This window comes from Lepisma saccharinum, chromosome 23 (assembly GCF_977018435.1).
Source record: "Lepisma saccharinum chromosome 23, izLepSacc3.1, whole genome shotgun sequence".
NCBI classification, from domain to species: domain Eukaryota; kingdom Metazoa; phylum Arthropoda; class Insecta; order Zygentoma; family Lepismatidae; genus Lepisma; species Lepisma saccharinum.
This window is the reverse complement of record NC_139251.1, coordinates 53,961,894-53,982,361: the sequence shown is the minus strand read 5'-3', so window position 1 is coordinate 53,982,361 and position 20,468 is coordinate 53,961,894. Positions and strand designations below refer to the sequence as shown.

General features: G+C 36.8%; 1 protein-coding gene across 1 annotated transcript in view; it reads left to right on the top strand.

The window, feature by feature from the left end:
• The window catches only part of LOC145977761 (ras-related protein Rab-32-like), a 58,165-nt gene that overhangs the window by 32,193 nt on the left and 5,504 nt on the right, over window positions 1-20,468 (top strand). The window contains exons 2-4 of the mRNA XM_083110030.1: window positions 4,924-5,128; window positions 9,716-9,897; window positions 14,493-14,636. Of these exons, the coding sequence (XP_082966156.1) occupies window positions 4,924-5,128; window positions 9,716-9,897; window positions 14,493-14,636 (531 nt within the window). The remainder of the gene's footprint in view (window positions 1-4,923; window positions 5,129-9,715; window positions 9,898-14,492; window positions 14,637-20,468) is intronic.

The following is a 20,468-nucleotide window of genomic DNA, read 5'->3' as shown; positions in this document are numbered from 1 at the left end:
TATTTAGTTTTGAATGCCTATGATCTCCATCAAATTTGTGCACTTTTTGTTATGGCTGCAATAATAATAAATCTAGTAATTAGCATTATATCAAAATCAGAAATTTATCACATATTAAATACAATTTCATCCCCCATAATTGAATATTCAAGCAATAGATAATAAAATAAACAAGTGAAAATGACGGCTGTCACTTCCGATTTTTCCATTTTCTGTCAGGGCTCGCCTTGTCCTGAAAAACATAACATAACATTAACATTATAGACCCTACAAGGCTGAAATTTTGTGTGCAATCATTCAAAGAGTTATACATGACACACAAAAAAATTCACTTGTTTCGGATCATTCCTTCTATGTTAGGGACAATAACACAGGGCCGCAAATTAAATTCAATTTAATGTTGTCTTTTGTTTAATATGTGAACTTTATTATTTGTGCCATGCTGATCACGAATATGAAATTCGTTTTTCTCTATCACACAAGGTTTTCTTACAAATCAAATTTCAAAATTTGGGCTTTGTCCAATATTGCATACTGTTTTATTATAATTTTTCTTTTCTTCAATCAGAATAAATGCATCAACATGTTTATTTTAAAATGAATATAGACAGACACAAAGGACCCATATAATATAGAAAACGACATATAGCAGTATATAATATACACACAAGAAAATCATTACACAATACATATTTTTCAGTTCTGTTTAGCACGCTTTCTTCTGTAAGCTTTCCTAACTTTTTTGTGATTTTCTTCTGGCGTTTCTCTGTACAATGCCTAACAGTAGTCAGCCATCATGCTAACACTCCAATGTCCTTGATACCTTTTCTCCATATCCCTCATATCCTGATGGAACCGTTCGCCTTGTTCCTCACTTAATTCACCGAGATTTTGTGGAAAGTTATCAAGGTGTGAATGCAAAAAATGTAATTTGAGATTCATGTTACAACCCATCTCTTGAAATTTAAGTAACATATTCTCAACAACTTCTCTGTAATCAGGACTTTTGTGGTTCCCCAAGAAGTTCAACACTACACTTTTAAATGCTATCCAAGCATCTCTTTCAGCTACAGTCATTGTTTCCTCGAAGTCTTTATCATTCATTAATTTCCTAATATCTGGTCCAACAAAAACAACACCTTTCACTTTGCCGTACGACAGGGATGGAAATTTGTTGCATATGAACTTGAAACATTATCCTTCCTTGTTAAGTGCCTTCACAAATTGTTTAATCAGCCCTAATTTGATATGAAGAGGGGGAAGTACAACTTTATCAGGACAGACTAAATGTTGTTGTACGATGTTCTTTGAACCCGGGTTCAACGTTTTCCATATTGGCCATTCATTTCTTTACCATTGGTAATTTCGTGCCCTACTATCCCACTCACAGATGTAACATGGCATTTTCGTATAACCACATTGTAGTCCAAGTAAAATGCTCAAAACTTTAAGATCACCACACACCAACCAACCATGTTCCTCATATTTAATTATATTAAGAACAAGTTGCATATTGCTGTAGGTTTCTTTTAGTGACACAGAATGAGCAATAGGAACTGAGGGGAACTTATTTCCATTATGTAACAGAAGAAATTTTAAATTTGTTTTATTCGAATCAATGAATAGCCTCCAATCAGTTGAAAGACAAGGAAAATTTAACTTAGTCAGCAAACCAGACACATCACAACAAAACACGAGAGAATCTTGTTTCGAGAAATAAGGCACCAACTATTTTTCTCGGTGTCTGTACCAGGAAAATGTTGTTCCACAAGCCAGCAAGTTCTTTTCGTTAAGTCTGGAACCAAGAAGCTCAGCTGATTCTTTAGATAAATTTAGGTCTCTAACTAAATCATTGAGTTCGCTTTGAGTGAACGGTATAGGGTCACGAGATCCGTGAAGGGGGTCATAAATGTCATCTTCCATTTCACTTTCTTCCACTGAATCACTTAGTGAACCAGGATCACTTACACACTCGAGACTTGATGGAGGTGTCGGTACAGGCAAGTCTGGACCGTGCAACACAGGTCTCATTGCAGAGGGAATATTGGGATACACTATCCTCTTCTTGTTTCTAATATTTTGACCTACAATTTCACAGGAACAGAAGTAACAATCATTGCTGTGATCCTGAGGCTCCCTCTAACACCATGGGTATTGCAAATGGCATAGATGGTCGCTTTCCTGTGCTCCAGTTTCGTCAAGATTCCACACATGATCTACATACCTTTTGTGGGGCCCACGATTTATCTTGATCTCCTAGTTTCATTTTAAAGTATGCGTAATATGCTCTTCTTACAAAACCTGTAATTTCCTGTCTCTGTACCCGTCCTGTCATCGCAGATATAGCAAAACACATCTGGGCTATTCAGACAACCACGAGATGCCATGGCCACACCACAGTAATGTACCACACTGAACAACCAAATGTTAATGTAGGAGATAAACGTGTCTTACATACCATGGAAGCAAATTAGGACTTTTGACAGTTACATATAAAATTAATTTCAAATGATATATCAATGTTTTACATAGTATTATTTTCAGCATTTAGGCAAGAAACATATTAATTAATTTAAATAAAACAAAACTTCTCTGTATTTAAAACTTATTAGTCTTTATTACTTGTTGAATAATTTTGAAACGTACCAGTGACATCTAGGGACAATCACTTCAATTGCACTGAAACGTGCATACCACAACCCACATATATAAATCGTGAATTGTAAAAAATTCTTGCGTGATGTGAGAAAACTAATGCCAGTTTGAGCATCAGCAAGTTCAAATACATGTAAAACACCCAAAATTATAAAAACAACAGAACCCATGCGGCCCTGTGTAATTATTGAACTCCTCTCGTAGAGTAGCATGTCTATAATTGTTTAGGCATGTTAGTAAAGTAGTTCACTAATTCAGTTTTCCATCTCCAAATGTAGGATATAACTAACTCTCGAGTCTTCTTAAACCTGAAGGTTCATGGCTTCTTAAACCCAAAGGTTCAGACATTTAAATGCTAAATTCTAAGTCAAGGTCTCGCGTCTCAATTTTTCTCACATAACACACATTATCACAGATCATTTGTGTCTGGTAAAATACAATACAAAATGCGCATACAATATCATTTATTAAACCTTAAATTATTGAGAGACAATCAAAACACGTAACCTGTTGCTGTTGCCCCCGAGAAGAAAAGTTAAAGAAATGCATAATTTTTGCAAACATCTTCCCCATTAGCTACCGTGGTATCCCTCAAAATTAAGATTTTTGGTCCTAAGTAAATGTACCAACATAAAAAAAATAGAAGCCACAAAGAAGAAATCGGGGACTTCAGAGTTAGGAACAGTATAATTACATGTCTAATCTTAATATTTGATTTTCTTTGGCATACGATAAAAGAGAATTTGTTTCTTGCTTTTAGAATCATTAAGACGACCGGAAGTATGTGAAATGGGTGAAACTATAGAATTAAGTACAACTACTTCACTCAAATACTCGCCCAAAACGAATGATTTGGTTACCTTCTTTTCTCAGGGGCAAAATATTACGTGTTCTCATTGTCTCTCAATAACTTAACTTCACAGACGAAAGGTTGGTTAAATAACTCACGTTTAGTTTTGTTGTTGTTAGCCGTACCTAATACTATATGTAGTTTTACCAAGAAATGTCCAATTCTTACAGCAATATTTCATTGTGATTTCAAAAGAAAAAGCCATGAGAGAAGCAACGACAAAAACAACACTAAACCTGACATAACTATAATGTTATCCAAAATTCAAGTGTCAATATTTCTAGTTTCGAAACTCGAATCGCAAACATTTTTTTACTATGATACTGTTTGGGAAAAGTGTACAAAAATGATTCGCTACAAGTAGGCCGTTTTTCAATGATTTCAATAACTCATCTGATTTCGAACATTTCAGAAAATTATTCATGAAAGATGACTGACGCTAGGTAGCCTTTTCCCGTTCTCTCTGCCTTTTCCTATTTTCTGCCCCTGACATTTTTTCCTTTGCTGTACTCATTTTCATTGGATGCGAAGACGGAAAACCAGGAAGGAAAATTCAGAAACATGCAAACTTTTAAGACCGTACTCTTGTAATGCATGCGATTCACTCGCTACCAGACCACAACTGAGTATCCGAAGGGAAGCAATACTACGAACTATTTTTAAAAAAATGTTTATCGTGCCACTTATTGTTGCGGAATATTAAAATGTTCAAAAACATCCAGTAGCCTTTCCGAACAGCCGCCTGCCACGTTCTGAAGCAGTGAATGGAAAGGGAAACACCGACAATTGAATTCCTAAAAGTGAGAATGGATCTTAAAGGATTGTTGACGTTAGATGACAGGTTCCGCATGATGGTTGACGTTGATTGAAGCAGCAAACAATAGGAACGATGTTTTGGCATTTTTTCCTCATATATATATATATCTCCAAAGTGTTTCAGTCGGAACTTTGATTGATTGAGTTGGTGTTTATAAGGCTAATTGGAACTGGACTAAAGTGGAACCGAACCACTATGTGCTTCCACCGGGTATCGAACAGTTGGAACTTTGCAACGTGGAAGTTCCATAGCAACAAATATGCATAGGAACAAGTTTTCTCCGAAGGATGCATTCAATAAATGAAATCCGTGAAACGACATGTATGTTTAACAAAAATCTGCAATAACATCTCAAATATTCATTTATATGCAGCATAAAACTGTACGATACTAACCCAAATGAATTAAAATGATGAATTATTCTATTCAAAGCAAATTAATTTCCACCAAGCGCATGATATCAATGTAAAGAAGGATGAATTTGAATTTTATGACTCTTCTGTACAAATAACTTTCTGAACCTTTGAATATAATTTCATTGATTTCATTTTATATATTTTTTTTGTCTAGTTAAATCAATAAGTGTTCTATCTCTTTGCAGGCCCAACCGGGCGAGAAGCGAGAGCATCTGTACAAGATCCTAGTCATAGGTGAACTTGGTACTGGCAAGACCTCTATTATAAAACGATATGTCCATCAGTTTTTTTCTCAACACTACAGAGCTACGATAGGTGTGGATTTTGCCTTAAAAGTACTCAATTGGGATGCAGATACTATTATAAGATTGCAGTTATGGGATATTGCAGGTAATCATTATTATAATGATGGTTTTGTAAACTATTATCATCCAAAAATATAAATGTTAATCAAGTGAAAGTACTGAGGTATAGCTCATAATACAGGGTATCTATAAAAGAACTCCTGGGTTTTGAAGCTAAATATTTTATCAAAAACTGAAACTCAGGAAAAAGTAAATACATATTTTTGAAGGTAATGTTATTAAGTTTTGTTTACAATTTAGTAAATTCCAATGTGTGCCCCTCCCCGTTTGTAGCACGGCACACATCCAAACGATAATCAACTTACCACGTCGTGGCCAGCATGTCTGGGGTGATGGTTGCCACAGATGTGATAATTCTTTGCCTTAGATGGTTGACATCTTGAATTTTCTCCGCATAAACCATGTTCTTCACATGTCCCCACAGGAAAAAGTCTAAGGGAGTAAGGTCCGGACTTCTTGGAGGCCATGGAATAGGCCCTTTCCAGTCCACACTTCCAGTTTCTTTAAACGCCTTAAGCCATTGACAAATGGTTTTGTAAAGCTCAACAGCAACATACTCGCGTCGAAAGTTTCACTGAACAGTAATAACAGATCCAGTTTCTACAAGCCATGTCACACACTGCACCTTCTGTTGTGCAGCGTTGCCAACCTTTGTTGGAATAAACTCCAAACACAGTGAATAAAACTTGATGAGCTACTGATTTCAAAGTAATTAACTAACCTGAGTTACCTAATACCATTTGCACGCTATCATTGTTTAAAACCCCGGAGTTCTTTTATAGACACATTACTATTACTAAAACTCGTAAATAAATCATTCGCTGTACATCTCATTTACTTCCAGCTACCCTGAATGAATAAATCCTTGGACAATCTATCATGTCCCACACAGTATGTTCCTACTGTTCTTTTTTTTAACACTTCTGTCAAATCTTGTCTTAAAAAAAAGAACAAAAACCACTTGCTGTCTCACTATCTTTGTTGAAGAGGTTTTCTCGGAATGTCAACCAGGTGATTGTCGGATAGGTGTACGAACTTTTGAGAGCTAACGCCACTCTCATCTTCAGGGATTGGAGCGAAGAAATGTGTGAAGGTAAGTTGTTTTTTTTTGTATTTAGTGTGGGAGGAGTCTGCTGTATGTGGAGGGCCAATCAGGTGTCGTCTCTCCGACATCATTGCAAGAAGTCTATTAGTATTGCTAACCAGGCTGAGTCCTGTGTGTCTGTTGAGGTTTTCTTTTTGCCCGTGGATGGTTATTGCTTCTTTGATGATTCAGTCCCAGTAATTAAATGACTTACTGAGGAAAACCTGAACAGGGATACGGGGCTCGAACTACATCCAGCCTGGTTAGCAATAGTCAACTGAGTGTGTGCGGACATCGTAGAAGTGACACCTCATTGACCCTCCTCCCACACAAATACATAAGAACTTATCTTCACACATTTCTGCACTTCAATCCCTGAAGATGAGAGTGATCTTAGCTCTCGAAAGCTCCGAAGACCATCCGGAAATCACCTGGTTGATATCCCGAGAAAACCTCTTATTCATCTGCTACCAGGAATGCTTCAAGAATTATATCTTCTTTGTTGTTCGTGTAGATCTCCTACATCATTGCCATCCAAACCACAGACCTCATGTCACATCCATCCACTGTGCCTTTTCTTGTACTAAATTGAAATTAGTATGACATGCATTATCTTTTATGCAAATATGGCTTCCCTGAAGACATTCTAATCAATAAGAACCAGGGTACATACCTGATGGAGGCACATCGTGTTCCGGATCTCACTATAAACTGTACAGGGTGTTCTATGAAGGACTTTACAACTTCTTAATTATATATAAATTTATTGACACTCCTCACAGAGCTGCTTTTGATGTCATTTTGTATCAAAATACATCAAGTTTTGACTCATGTAAAAGCTTAGTTCTGAATCACACCACCACTAGTGCTAGCGACAGTTGTACCAAAATGGCTGCCTTCACTGGTTTCCAGTGAGTGTTTGCAGAGTTTGCAAATTCACATCCAGCAAGACTGCGCACCGCCGCACTACCTCAACGACGTCCGAGATTTCCTCAGTAACCGCTTTCTAAATCAGTGGATAGGTCGAGGTGGGCCGATTGCATGGCCACCTCGTTCACCAGACCTGACACCTCTTGATTTTTACTTCTGGGGATTTATCAATGATAAAGTTTTCAGACCACTCCTACCTGCTACACTCGCTGATCTCAGAGCAAGAATCTTTGCTGCAGTTGAGGAAGTTACGCCTGACATGCTGCAGCAGGTTTGGCAAGAAATCGACTTCAGATGGAATGTCTGCCAAATTACCAATGGAAGTCACATTGAACCTTACTAACTTATAGGGTAAAAACTTGACGTATTTCGCTACAAAATGACACCAAAACCAGCTCTGTAAGTCGTGTGAATAAATTTATATATAATTACAAAGTTGTAAAGTCCTTTATGAAACACCCTGTATATCCAGTAGGTTCAGTCTCTATTAGCCTTTCAATACCCAAAAAATTGAAAACATTTTTCCATACATTGTATAGTTCTCTGGGCTGTAGAATGTATACATCAAATTTCAGCCATCTATAATAAATGTCAATTGACAGAAATGTTCAAACTCTATAACATTAAAAGTTAAGAATGAGCTTACTGCTTTCGTTCAAGCTAAATAGGATTTTCAGCTTTTTGCAAAACCTGATTTGCTGTATAGAGCAGAAAAGAAAAGAACCTTTTACAAACTTTTATTTCTGAATTTCTAATTAACATTAAACAATTGTGAAGAAGGTCCTTGGTAAGTCTCCTTCACCTGATTTATACTGAAAGGGTCAGGAATTTACGGAGAGTGCCCCGATTGTATCAATGAAGATTCAGAAATGTAATCATACTTAAAAACTAACACAAGATAGAAGCTAATATAACACCTTGAAAAATTTTACTCACGGTTGTATAGTTCAGCGCTGTACTTTTAACTTTGTAATGATCGATGCTAAAAAGGCCATATATTTGAGAGCTCTCAACACTTAAAGAAGAATCACTATCAAAATCACTCAACACTTGTATTCTTCAACTTCTGGTTAGCACTTCCACTTCCTTCCTCCTGTCTGTATCCTTAAAAAGTTTGGTAGAAGCCACCTCTCGTCGATCCATCACACTACAAGTCTTTTCGTCTTTCAAACTACGAGTTCACCATTCGTGTTCTCTTTTGGGCTCGAACTATCTATGCACTTTTGTGTCTCGTGGTGACGAAATCTAAAAAATGTCAACAGCTCGAACGACTGCAAACTTTTTGCGTTTTTCCAGCAACGTGCACGCGGACATCAACCACATAGACCAGACGCTGTAACTCTCTTTCGCCGACTGTTGCAACAAACTTTCGCCCAAAATTCACGAACGCTTATTTTCCATTGTCTTTGGGACTCAGTCTATTATTTAAGAGGGGAGGGAAGTATTTTTTATAGAAGCCACCTCTGGCCGATAAGTCCTACAACAATCAGTTATAACTCCTATCTGGAAAAATCAATGTAAACTTTCTCAAATGGAACTTCAATGCGATTCCATTCCACACACCTATTTCGTGTTCCATTCTTTTAAAAATTGAAAAATTCAACACAGTTATTTCCTATTCTCTTAATGTAATCAGCAATCAAACTTTTGGAACATGCTGTTGGGTAAATTTTAACCAGACAGTAACATCATTCTTGTCCACCCCTTTTTTTCATTGTGAAGTTTCTTGCTTACTTAAGTTATGTGTTTTGAGTTATAAATAAGTTTGTTCCTTTCACAATGTATTTACAATGACCAATAAAAATGCATTAATCAAAGTAATGGTAAAGCCTCGCTGATAGCCTAGTGGTAACTCTGTCAAGATGTCCTGTATTTTATCCTTGGAAAAATGATTCAAATTCCCTCTTTTAACTGTAAGTTCAGACCCAATTAGCCTATCTGAGTAAAAACATCAAAATAACTGTATTAACTGTTAATATGGGACAGATTTGGTTAGTCTTGTCCATGTGTTTGTTTGTTTTATTTAGTTTCTGGTTAAATATTAGTTAAATATTATAACATCAAAAATCATGTGTGAATATATCCTTGATTTTTAAAAATTATTGTTAGTAATGTAATGTAAGATTATAATTCAAAACAACACAGTAGAAACGTCTGAGAGGAGAAAATGTTTTCAAATATAGGCATAATTGATTACAAAATCAAACATAGTGTTTTTCTGTCTAGTGTATGTGTGCTTTACATAATGAAAGACTAGAATTGATCAAAACCCTGCACATGAGTTTCATGCAATTTTCACCAGAGCAGTGTTTTGAACCAACCGAGTGAAGGTTTTTTTAGGCTTAAATTATCAAGACAGTACTGCTTAGACAAATAAAGATATGATATGTATATTTGTGTTGCCATTGAAATAGGGTTTGTTCAAAGCTTATTGTACAAATTATCAGATTGCTTTATGAAGTCGAAAATTGACTATTCTTCATCCAATGATAATGTGTCATTAGTTGTGACAGGCTTGAACAATCCATATTTTTATTTAAAAATATTGTGTGCTGCAAATGAAGACATTTCTTTGAAAGAGATTTCCTTCCTTTTTAGGTCAAGAAAGGTTTGGAAATATGACAAGGGTGTACTATAAGGAGGCTGTAGGTGCTTTCATTGTGTTCGATGTGACTAGGACTGCCACATTTGATGCTGTGGATAAATGGAAGGTGGACCTAGATTCCAAAGTGCAGCTACCAAATGGTTCACCAATACCCTGTATTCTTCTAGCAAACAAGGTGGGCTGCTTTTTTCATCAATATATTTTTTTTGTTAATAAATGAAAAGTTATGACATAATAACAAATGTACCCTTATTGACTTTTTTCCATCGTTTTCAACACTAGACATGGCTGCTGTTTTTTATTCAGATTACACACTACCCATTATGCCAATATGAGACCATCCACTGACTGCAATTTAAATGTCTTCTTCTTGAAGTGGTACAACTTCACATTTTTAATGTTTTGGCCTTTTCAACAACAACTCCACTTTTTCCTATGCTAGATGCTCTTCATCAAATTCTTTACTTTCATGTCTTTAAAATCTTTAATTATTTTATCTTCCCATTGCGTCTGTGGCCTGCCTAAGGCTCGTGTTGCAAGTGGTTTTCATTTATATATTTCTTTTGCTAATCTTTCATCAGACATTCTATTTATCTGCCGAGAACCATTTTAATCCTTGCAATTTTATGACATTTATGATATTTTCATTCCTTATTAATTTGTTGAGTTCTTCGTTAGTTCGTATTCTCCAATTACCATCAAGTTCTTTCAGAGGTCCATAAATTCTTCCTAAGATTCTCCTTTCAAATATTAAGAGTTTCTGCTTACAGGAGTCTTTGAGGTTTCAAGTTTCACATGCATGCATATGTGATTACGTGTCTTATTATGGTATGATAAAGTCTCAATTTAACTGATTAAATATTAATTTGCTGTTGAATAAAGCTAAATTAGCGAAATATGCTTTATTACCCAAAATATAATTCTCATTAATTTCTTTGATTGTGTTGTCACCATATACTACTGAGCCAAGATATTTAAAGGATCTCAATTCTCCTATTTGCTCTTCATTTATTGTAATCTACTTTTACCTTTTACACATCTGATGTTTCGTTTTCTGCATGTTTTTTATTATGAGATCTATTGTCAAAGTTAGTAGATAAGAATAGCCAATTTACCGGACTCTTGTTATTTTGCATTAAAGTCACCTGGTATAATCATTACATCACTTTTTTTGGAACATTGTCTACCAGATTTTGTATATTTTCATAGAAGTTCTCTTTTTTCTTTTTCTTATGTATCTTCAGTTGTGTTGATTAGGGTTATATCGTTTTATATTTCCCCTTAATTCTTACTTTGCATAATCTTTCGTTGTAAGGTACAAATCCTATTACGTGGTTTTGCATTCTTTTTTGTACAATAAAACCTGTACCAGCCTGTCCTCTTCTATCTTTTACACCACTGTGAAATACTGTGTAGTCCTTTTTATTTATTATACCATTTGCACTCAGTCTTGTTCCATGCGGAGTTACTATTTCAATTTGTGTTTTCTTTATTTGCTCAGTACTTTTTTAACCCCTTCCCTGTGAAATTTTCTGACAAAATGGTTTCCCGTTCTGTTTATTTTTTTTCCTGAGTTTGTGTAGTAATATTTTTAAGTAGCTACTGCTTCACCACAATTCATCCGAGTATCATGGTTCATACGTCTTTCTCTTCAGAATAGAACAGGCTTTCAAATGGTACCACACATATGTGTGCATCATGTATGAGGAAAGATAAATCTGGGATAATTCGGGAAATTTCCCTCCAAAAAATCCCTTTTGGTTACTTTGGGGCCCTCTGGACCGGCCCTAAATATAGATATCCGATTATAATCTACCTTGAAAAATACTATGGTCTATGCGTAATGTGTCCGCCAAGTTTCATTGCAATATCTTCAATAGGTATGAGGGATGAGGAAAGAAATATTTCGCAACCCTGTTTGACAATACTATTAAATATTAAATACTATTAGAAACTAAAAAAAGGTAAAAAGAAAAAATCACCAACAGTTCAAATAACGCAACATCAAAGCAATTGACTAAACATGAAACACAAACGAACTCGCGTGTGCACTTTGTCAGCAGAACACAAAATTAGTTTACTTTCCTATGAACTACTACTTCTTTGTTAAGAACAGAAAATCGTGACTAAATAAAAGGTCGTTGTTTCTTCAATAGCAAAACATATTTTTCACCATCAAAAAACGTATTATTCCATTCAACACAGGTTACTTCAGTCAGAGATGTTCGCGGGCGTAATATTACACCCAACACAGAATAAGCTATAGTGACCAAGGGCGTAATATTATGCCGACCGAACACAGGGAACGGGTTAAGCTCGTGATGTTTATTATGATTTTGATCCCTCCTAACACACAGAAGAATTATTGTGAATAATTGGTCAAAGTATGCTCATATTCAGTACGTTTTTGAGTTTACTCTATTTTATCTTCCTTGCATTAGTAGAATGTGAATATTCAATGTTTATCAAGACTCTTGATAGCATACCGGTAACATCATTATCACCTTGTAATCAAAGGGTCCTAGGTTCGATACCCAGTGGAGGCACATAGTGGTTTGGATCCCTTTAAACTATAGGTCCATTCTCAAATAGCCTATCTGCATAAAGCTTGACATAAACATAATGCAACTTGAGAGTTATCAATCAAAATTGATTGTTAGTCAGGGAGATAGATGAGTGGATGAGCAAATAAAAATGACTGTATTTACGCATGTATAATGCACACCCTGGTTTTGATGGGAAAAGTGACAAACAAATATATATCGTATATAATGCACAGTATAATCCAGGTTCAAGAAATGGCTTTCTTAGTTGTAGGTCGTAAAGCTGTTGCTATGCCTATCAACAGTGAATGACATCATTCCTATTCAATGAGTCGCCTGTTACTATGTGAACCAAGAGGAGAGAGAACATTACATTACAAAGTGAAAATGGCACATGGCCTTTAGACTTTTATAAGTGGTTTTGCTCATTTCCTCTTTAAAACTTCAAAATATATACTTTTCTATGACTAACAAGACATTTATAGGACCCTCAAGCTAGCAGGTAGCAGCACAAGATTTCTTCCATTAAGGCATTTACACACTCCATATATGTCATATGACATAATATGTATTATTTGGCCAGTAATACATTTTAATTATTTTCTTTTTCCTTATCTTTTTTTCCATACAAAGTACCATAAAAATCAGTGTTCCTTCATTTTGTTATGAGCTTATTTCAACCGCTTTGCAAATAAGTGTCACCATCTTGAATGGATTACTGTTGCCTAGATTCAGAAACTGCAGAATTCAAGGTTTACAATGATATATAACATAATAGGGTTCCGTAAACATTAAAAAATTATTCCTTGTATAATACGCACCACACTTTTTGGAGGCAAAAATTTTGGAAAAAAGTGTGCATTATACATAAGTAAATATAGTATTTCATATCAATTAGTGTCTGCTCAGTCTTTCATTACACCTGTCTACTGACCAGACATTTCTTGGATTTTGGAAATATGAGAACATTTTTGACACCAGAAATCTTGTGAATATTCTGTGTAAACTGTTTTCATAAGACTGAAAAATCAGCTCCATCAAGAGTTCATTCTAACAACTGCAACAGCATATTCATATTCTTATGCTTGTAATAACCGTAAACTACAGGAAAATAATTATTCATAAATGTTATACATGTTTAATTTTTGTTGTATGTACGCATTGCTTCTTGCATTGTACAGTTATTTATTTTGTAGTCAATGGTTCTTACAAGCATAAAAATACAAATAGTTATACATGTTCACCCTAATAAAAAGAAATTTGTCTTTTGCTATTGCCAATGAGAACAGAAATGTAGAAAACAAGGAAATAATGTCGCATGTAACAGATAATAGTGTTTTGTAATGAACTCATGAACTTGAAATAATTATGATGATCAATGCCTTATTATACCATGTGCAGTTTAATTCTCAACCGTTACTGCTGCCTATGTATATTTAGAGTAGTATAAATTGCATTTTGAAGCAGTGATGTCACAAAAAAAATGACTAGAAGGCAGAGGGAGGAGGAAATTTTCTGGTGGGAAGTGACATTTAATAAACCATTGAAATCATGCAAAAGTTGCATGAAGTATTTATTTACATAGTTTTTCTCATTTGATAGGTGGTCTGTAAGAGGTTACATTACCTCTGTTTTAGCAATAATAATAATAAAAAAGATGTACTGTTTACTTTCATTACTGCAATGAAACCCCAATTTTTCATTCCCGGATTTTACATTTTCCTACAGGAATCACTCAATCTTGATGGTCCCAACATAGCAAAATGTTATGGAATTTTCATGGAATTTTCCCCAATTTTACATTTTCCTGCATTTTAAGGTTTGTCAGCTTGGTCTCCTGAAAAATGTAAAATTGAGATTCCAGTGTAATATAAAAAAAATAGTATTTATTTTCCCCCCAATATTGAACAAGTTTTCAATGTTTCAGTATACATGACAAATATAATATTTACAGATTAGTGATATGATATGGGTATAGTGTACCTTTTCCTCCACAAGATGTGGATAATTTCTTATTTATTATTATGCTCCCTGCTGTTTGCTTCCAAATGTTTTTAAATAGTGTTCTTTCTATCACATAGGACTATCATCAATGTACATTTGCCTCTCTAATTTACACAAAACACATTTTTAATATTCGTTATACATTTCATATATTTATGATTGTAGACATAATTGAAATTTACAGTTGATATTTTACCTAAATCTGTTTAATTGGAATTTGCAGTGTGATCAACAAAAAGAAGGTATAGTGAACAACGCATCAAAAATGGAAGACTACTGCAAGGAAAAGGGTTTCTCTGGTTGGTTTGAAACTTCAGCAAAGGAAAATATCAACATAGAGGATGCAGCTCGATGTCTTGTTACAAAGGTTAGTTCTTTTCCACACTCTCTTTCTTAAGTGCTTGTAATGAGTATACAGAAGGTTGTTCGGGATCTCTGGTGACGATTTTGAAAGTCGCTGGCGGCGCTGTTATCAACGTCAGTCCGTACAAACGGTGAATGCTGAGTAACGTCAGTACCGAGAACGCGTGTGCAGAGTGTTGTGCCATTTACCTACAACGATGCGGAAGAAAATTGAACCATACTGGGAGGGCTACATAACAGCCCTTTCCGATACTAAATATAGCTATTCGGCAATCAAAGGAATGTGCAAGAAGCGTGGTTTTGTGATATCGAAGAACGGGATCGGTGCGGTATTGAACAAAAAAGGCAAAGGCCGACTGGGCCTAATTCCACAGGGTAAGAAACAGGCAAATCCACGAGCAGCTACGAGTCGTACACCGGACATAGTGAGAAAAGTGAAGGCCCTTGTGTCAGGTGGTAACCCTGCCCCCCCCCCCCCCCCAAGGAGTATCGCACGTAAGTTGGGAACGTCTGTGTCAACAGTGAACACCATAATCAAGAAGGACCTGCAACTAGAAATGCGGCATAAGCTGCGAGTTCACAAGCTGTTGCCTCGTCACATTGCGGAACGTCGCACGAACGCTAGAAAGCTCTATGAGAGCTATCTTGCAGGGGAGAGATGGAAAAATGTGGTGACATTAGACGAAGCATATGTCTACCTTAGTGACTGTCACAAACCCCGCGCGATTTACTACCGCCCTCGCGACAAAAACAATTATCAAACATTGTATCGAGAATGCCAGGAAAGTTTTCCACGGGGTTTCATGATCATCGCTGGATACTGCTATAATGGCAAGCTAGCAATTCGCCGTGTAGCTAATAATGTGAAGGTGAACTCCACGTACTATCAGGATGAGGTTTTAACACCCATTTATAACATAGATATCCCGGCACTGTATGGGGGAGCCAAACACAAGGTCTGGGTGCACCAAGATAAAGCATTCAGCCATACCTCCCGTTCGACTCGTCTGTTCTTACAGCAAATGGAGGTGGAAACTGGCATCCGTGCAATTCCTTACAGCGACATTCCGGTCAAGGCGCCAGATGGGTCACCCATGGACTTCTGTGCATTTGGACTCCTAAAACGGGCCTTAGGAAAGAGACATCCACGCACTATCAATGGCCTCTGGAAAGCCTGTCAGGAGGAGTGGAAAAAGTTGGACATGATAACTCTTCGGAAAAGTCTGTTGCAATGGAAATTACGTTGTTGGGCTATAGCGCGGAATGCTGGTTTTCCAATTGAGCATGATCGTTGGTGGCGACATGGGTTTTCATGAACTTATCACCCTTCCAACATTGTCCTCAGAGATCCCGAACGACCTTCTGTATTGTTAAGAGTACATTGCTTTTCTGTCATCTTTTCACAAAGACTATAGCAATTGTTACTAAAGTTTGAAATGATATATGTCGACTACTCAGAATTCAACCTCTGGTTTAGCTGAGACAGTAATGGGTGAAAGTTGTGTAAGGGAATGGTGCTGGAAATTTCTAGAGGGACGAACTGGTGTGCATGATGAAGGTGGACAAGGAAGACTGTCTGTTGCGATGGGTGACCTTGTTGAATGAGAGGATAACGTGGTTCGAGCGCTGCCACTTCACAATATTGGAACTGTCTCGAGAATTTCCTGACATTGGGCGAAGTACTTTCTCTGAGATTGTGTCGGTGAAGCTGGGCTATCACAAGTTTTGTGCAAGGTGGGTACCGAAATGAGGAGCTGATAAGACAGTGTTCAAGAGTGGCTGGGTTCCCCGGTAGCAATCTTCTTCGACAAGGGTATACAGAAGATGGTGCAACGCTATGACAAATACCTGAATTCAGGTGGCAGTTTTGTTGAAAATTATTCAGGCTTGATTGATTGATTTGATTTGGTTTATTTTATTTTGCATTTCTGCCACTTTGTCTTATCATGAGGATGAGTGACGATATGATGAAATTGATAAAGGGACACTAACAACGATCATCCATGCCCAGTTCTTGGTTTGACTCTGGGATCCCTGGCTTTATAGTGCACTGTGGTAACCACTCTGCCATGGAGGCCTGCAAGAGTGTATGCAACTACTGTGTATAATAAATATGGCTTTTCCTTATTTCTCTTATTTGCGTGGCTCTTGGAGGCTGGTTTCCGAATATCCCTCGTATGCATGGCTGTACTTTCAATCTTTAGCATATGATAACCTCTCCTGCCTGTAAGGCTCTATGGATGGTACCGTTTCGAGGCACATGCTTTTCAAATGTGTTGTGAGTAGAAAATATATCATTGCAGGAGACCTACTTGTTGTAGAATAGTAAGAATGATTTCTGAATGACAGAGAAACAATTTATATGTAGTTAATAAAGAAAAAAAGGACCATTCCATTGTCACAGACTACATTTTTGTTATTAAAGTAACACTTAAGCAACATTTTTCTTACAGTTACTGTGCAATGAATTATGAAACTAAACACTGTTGATTAAACTAACTATGCTTAGAATACTTTCCAGATTTATAGCTATTGGTCATCATTTTTTTTTTGACATGGGTAGGACAGATAAGAAATTTCATCTTTACTTCGGGTGAAAAGAAAGGAAAGTTCCCCGTGCATATAGCACTGTGCCATGAAGTCATATTTAAGGGATGTGGAGGTACGGCCCCATGCATTCTCAATCTTGGCCACTTTTACCCCCAGGTTCCCATTAATTTGAGGCTGGGTGAGCCCCAGAGCCACTTTATGTGGGGACAAGGTCGGATAAATTCCGATCCCAGCCTGGAAATCGAACCTGGGTCTCCCACATGGAAGAAGCCATACCGAATAGACCACCGTGGGACTCATCTTTACTTAATAAAAATTTTATTTTTTTATTTAAATTTCTGTGAATGTTCAAATAATGAAAAATAAATTACTTAAGACAAAGGGAGGAGGTAATTGAATATTCTAGTGGAGTTGAAGGGGAAACGTAAAAGTTTAAGGAAATTTTTTTTATTGGTGTCACGAGTGGGATGCAATACAAAATAAAAGTAAATAAAATAAACAAACAATTCATAAAACACCTTCTACTATTAACTAAATTGTGTATAATACTTGAATTTTTATCCAAATGACAATTTTAGATTGTTGGGTCGCAGGAAGAACAAAATTGCAATATTTCATTTAATTTTAAAAATTGAGATTGACGACACTTTTGTCATACAATACCCCAGAAGAAAATTGAAATTTTACACTGAAATTCATGTTGGGCAACTTATTCTTTGTTATGTTCCAAATATAACGTGTTAATTTTTTTTTCTCAGAAATAACCTTAATACGAGTGAAAGCTTCAAGAAGTTTTAATAATAATAATGATAATAATAATAAACCTTGCTGTCTAAGTTATACAGTTACTTTTATTGGAACAGTAGGCAATTATATTAACTGTCCTTATAAAAATGTATTTCTTGTGGATGAAACCCCCTTATTTACTCAGCAGCATGTGTATTTTCAAGAGCAAAAAGTGTAATTAAATTTCAAAAATGTAATTCCTTTTTTTGAAAACGTATGTATAGGTGTTACATTTTGAAGTGATAACTTGCAGTTATCAAATTGGCAGGCTTCCAGTCTGCACTGTTATGCCAATGGCCACTAGGTGCGCTGCTGCTGGACTGTGCTGTTTTGTCTGCCACTGTTTTGTTTTACTTGCTCAAGTAGTGGAAGCCTGCCACATTTGCTGCAAGTAAAACAAAGCAGCAGAGATGACACGACAAGCAGTCAGCACATTTCATTCCGTTTCAGTCATGAAAGCATTACTTGAACATCATTGCCTGTAACATCACTACCATTCCTTTTAAAATCGAAATAACAGTGCCATCGAAATAACAGTGCACACCGGAAGCCTGCCAAGCAGATAAGTACAGAGTGTTGCATATTATATCAATTGGCAACCCTGTCGGAATGTGCAGAAGTGATCCATGCTCCGGCAGGTGCAAGCCTCACAATCAGTCTGCCATGGAACATTGCCCATTCAGATATGCATCGTGACAGTGCAGGCGTTCATCCAAATAAGTCCTATTCAGGAGATGCTGCAGGCACTAAACTAAAAAGCTCAGGATGCCAGAAAATACACCTACTCAGACCTGATGACTCCTGTTTCTGCACGCTGCCATTAGCTCTCTATTGTCTGGCCCATCGTATCATGTCGTGATGCTCTGGCACGGGTTGATGGTGACCTTCATTAGAGCATCGCAGTGCATGTTGCATCTCCTGAATGGAACCCGTTCGGATGAATGCCTCCACTGCCATGTTTCATGTCTGAAGAGGTGAATATTTCATGGAAGACTGATCCCAAGACTTGCATAAGCCTAAGCAAGGGAGACTTCTGCTCACGCACACCTGCGTTCCGACAGGGTTGGCAACTGATATTGGCAGATACAATATGCACCACCCTCTACAAGTTCCCATATGAATGGTGGAAGGTGACAATGGTCACCGAAATTAATCAAATAAAATCAACCTGTACACGAATATGTAAGTACATTTCATGTGTATATAACATATTTACTCATGTGTTATGCACACTTTCTTCCAACTTTTGAACCCCAAAAACTGTGGTGAGTGTTACGCACGGAATAATTCAGACAGCCAATATTAAAGCCACGCATGTTTTCGCTGTGCCACTTGTGCCTCCCCGATGATGCAGTGGTAGCGTTGTCGCTTTGTAATCAAGAGGTCCCGGGTTCGATTCCCGGTGGAGGCACATGGTGGTTTGGATCCCACTTTAAATTGTAGGTTCAGTCCCAATTAGCCTTACTGTGCATAAAGTGGACTTAAAACACCAACTCAATGAATCACTATGTCACTTCATATAACATTTATATATATATCAACAGAGACACAAATACAAATTAGCCGGCCCCCGTGGCATAGTGGTTAGCACATCATGCTTCAACAGTAGGGGTCCTGGGTTCGAATCCCAGCCTGGGCATGGATGTTTGTGAGTGTCCATTCATCAATTTCATCATATCATCACTCATCCCCATCTTCGCAAATTAGCCAAAAGTGACAAAAAAAGCGAAGTAAAATGAAGCAAATCAATCAATCAAATAATACAAATTACCAGGTTGGATTTCTTTAGTAATAATAATAATTATTTATATATATAAAGAAAAAAACACTAAAAGTGAAATTGCCATTTCCCATGATTTTTCACTTTGTAATGGAACATTTTGCCTCACTATTCTGGCAGAATTCGATCATGCACCTCGCATCACAGGGGATGTGTATGAGCAGAACTTACCGAGGCAAGAAGCAATAGAAAATAACTTCCCCAGTGCTGCAAATCCATAACATAATTTTGATCTCACTTTCCCCTACTACAGAATAAACAAAGTGGTTACAGAAGTGAAAGCCTTGGGATGCTAAACACAGCTGAAGGAGAGGAAGGTAGGTGGTGTGGGTTGGTGACTCGTTGTATACACAAGACTATATTTTCCTCTTGGTTCACGTAACAGCAAAGGGGTCCCGGGTTCGACACCCGGTGGAGGCACAAGTGGTTCGGATCCCACTTTAAACTGTAGGTCCAGTCCCAATTAGCCTTACTGTGCATAAAGTGGACTTAAAACAACAAATCAATCAACCACATAACAGCAGGGGTCTCATTGAATAGGTATGATGTTATTCACTCTTGATCAGCATAGCAACAGCTTTACGACCTACAACTAAAAAGCTATTTCTTGAACTGGAATTGTACTGTACATTATGTACGAGATATAATTGTGTGTTGCTTTTCCCATCAAAGACCAGTGTGTGCACACACAAATACAGTAATCTTACCACATCTAAAGTC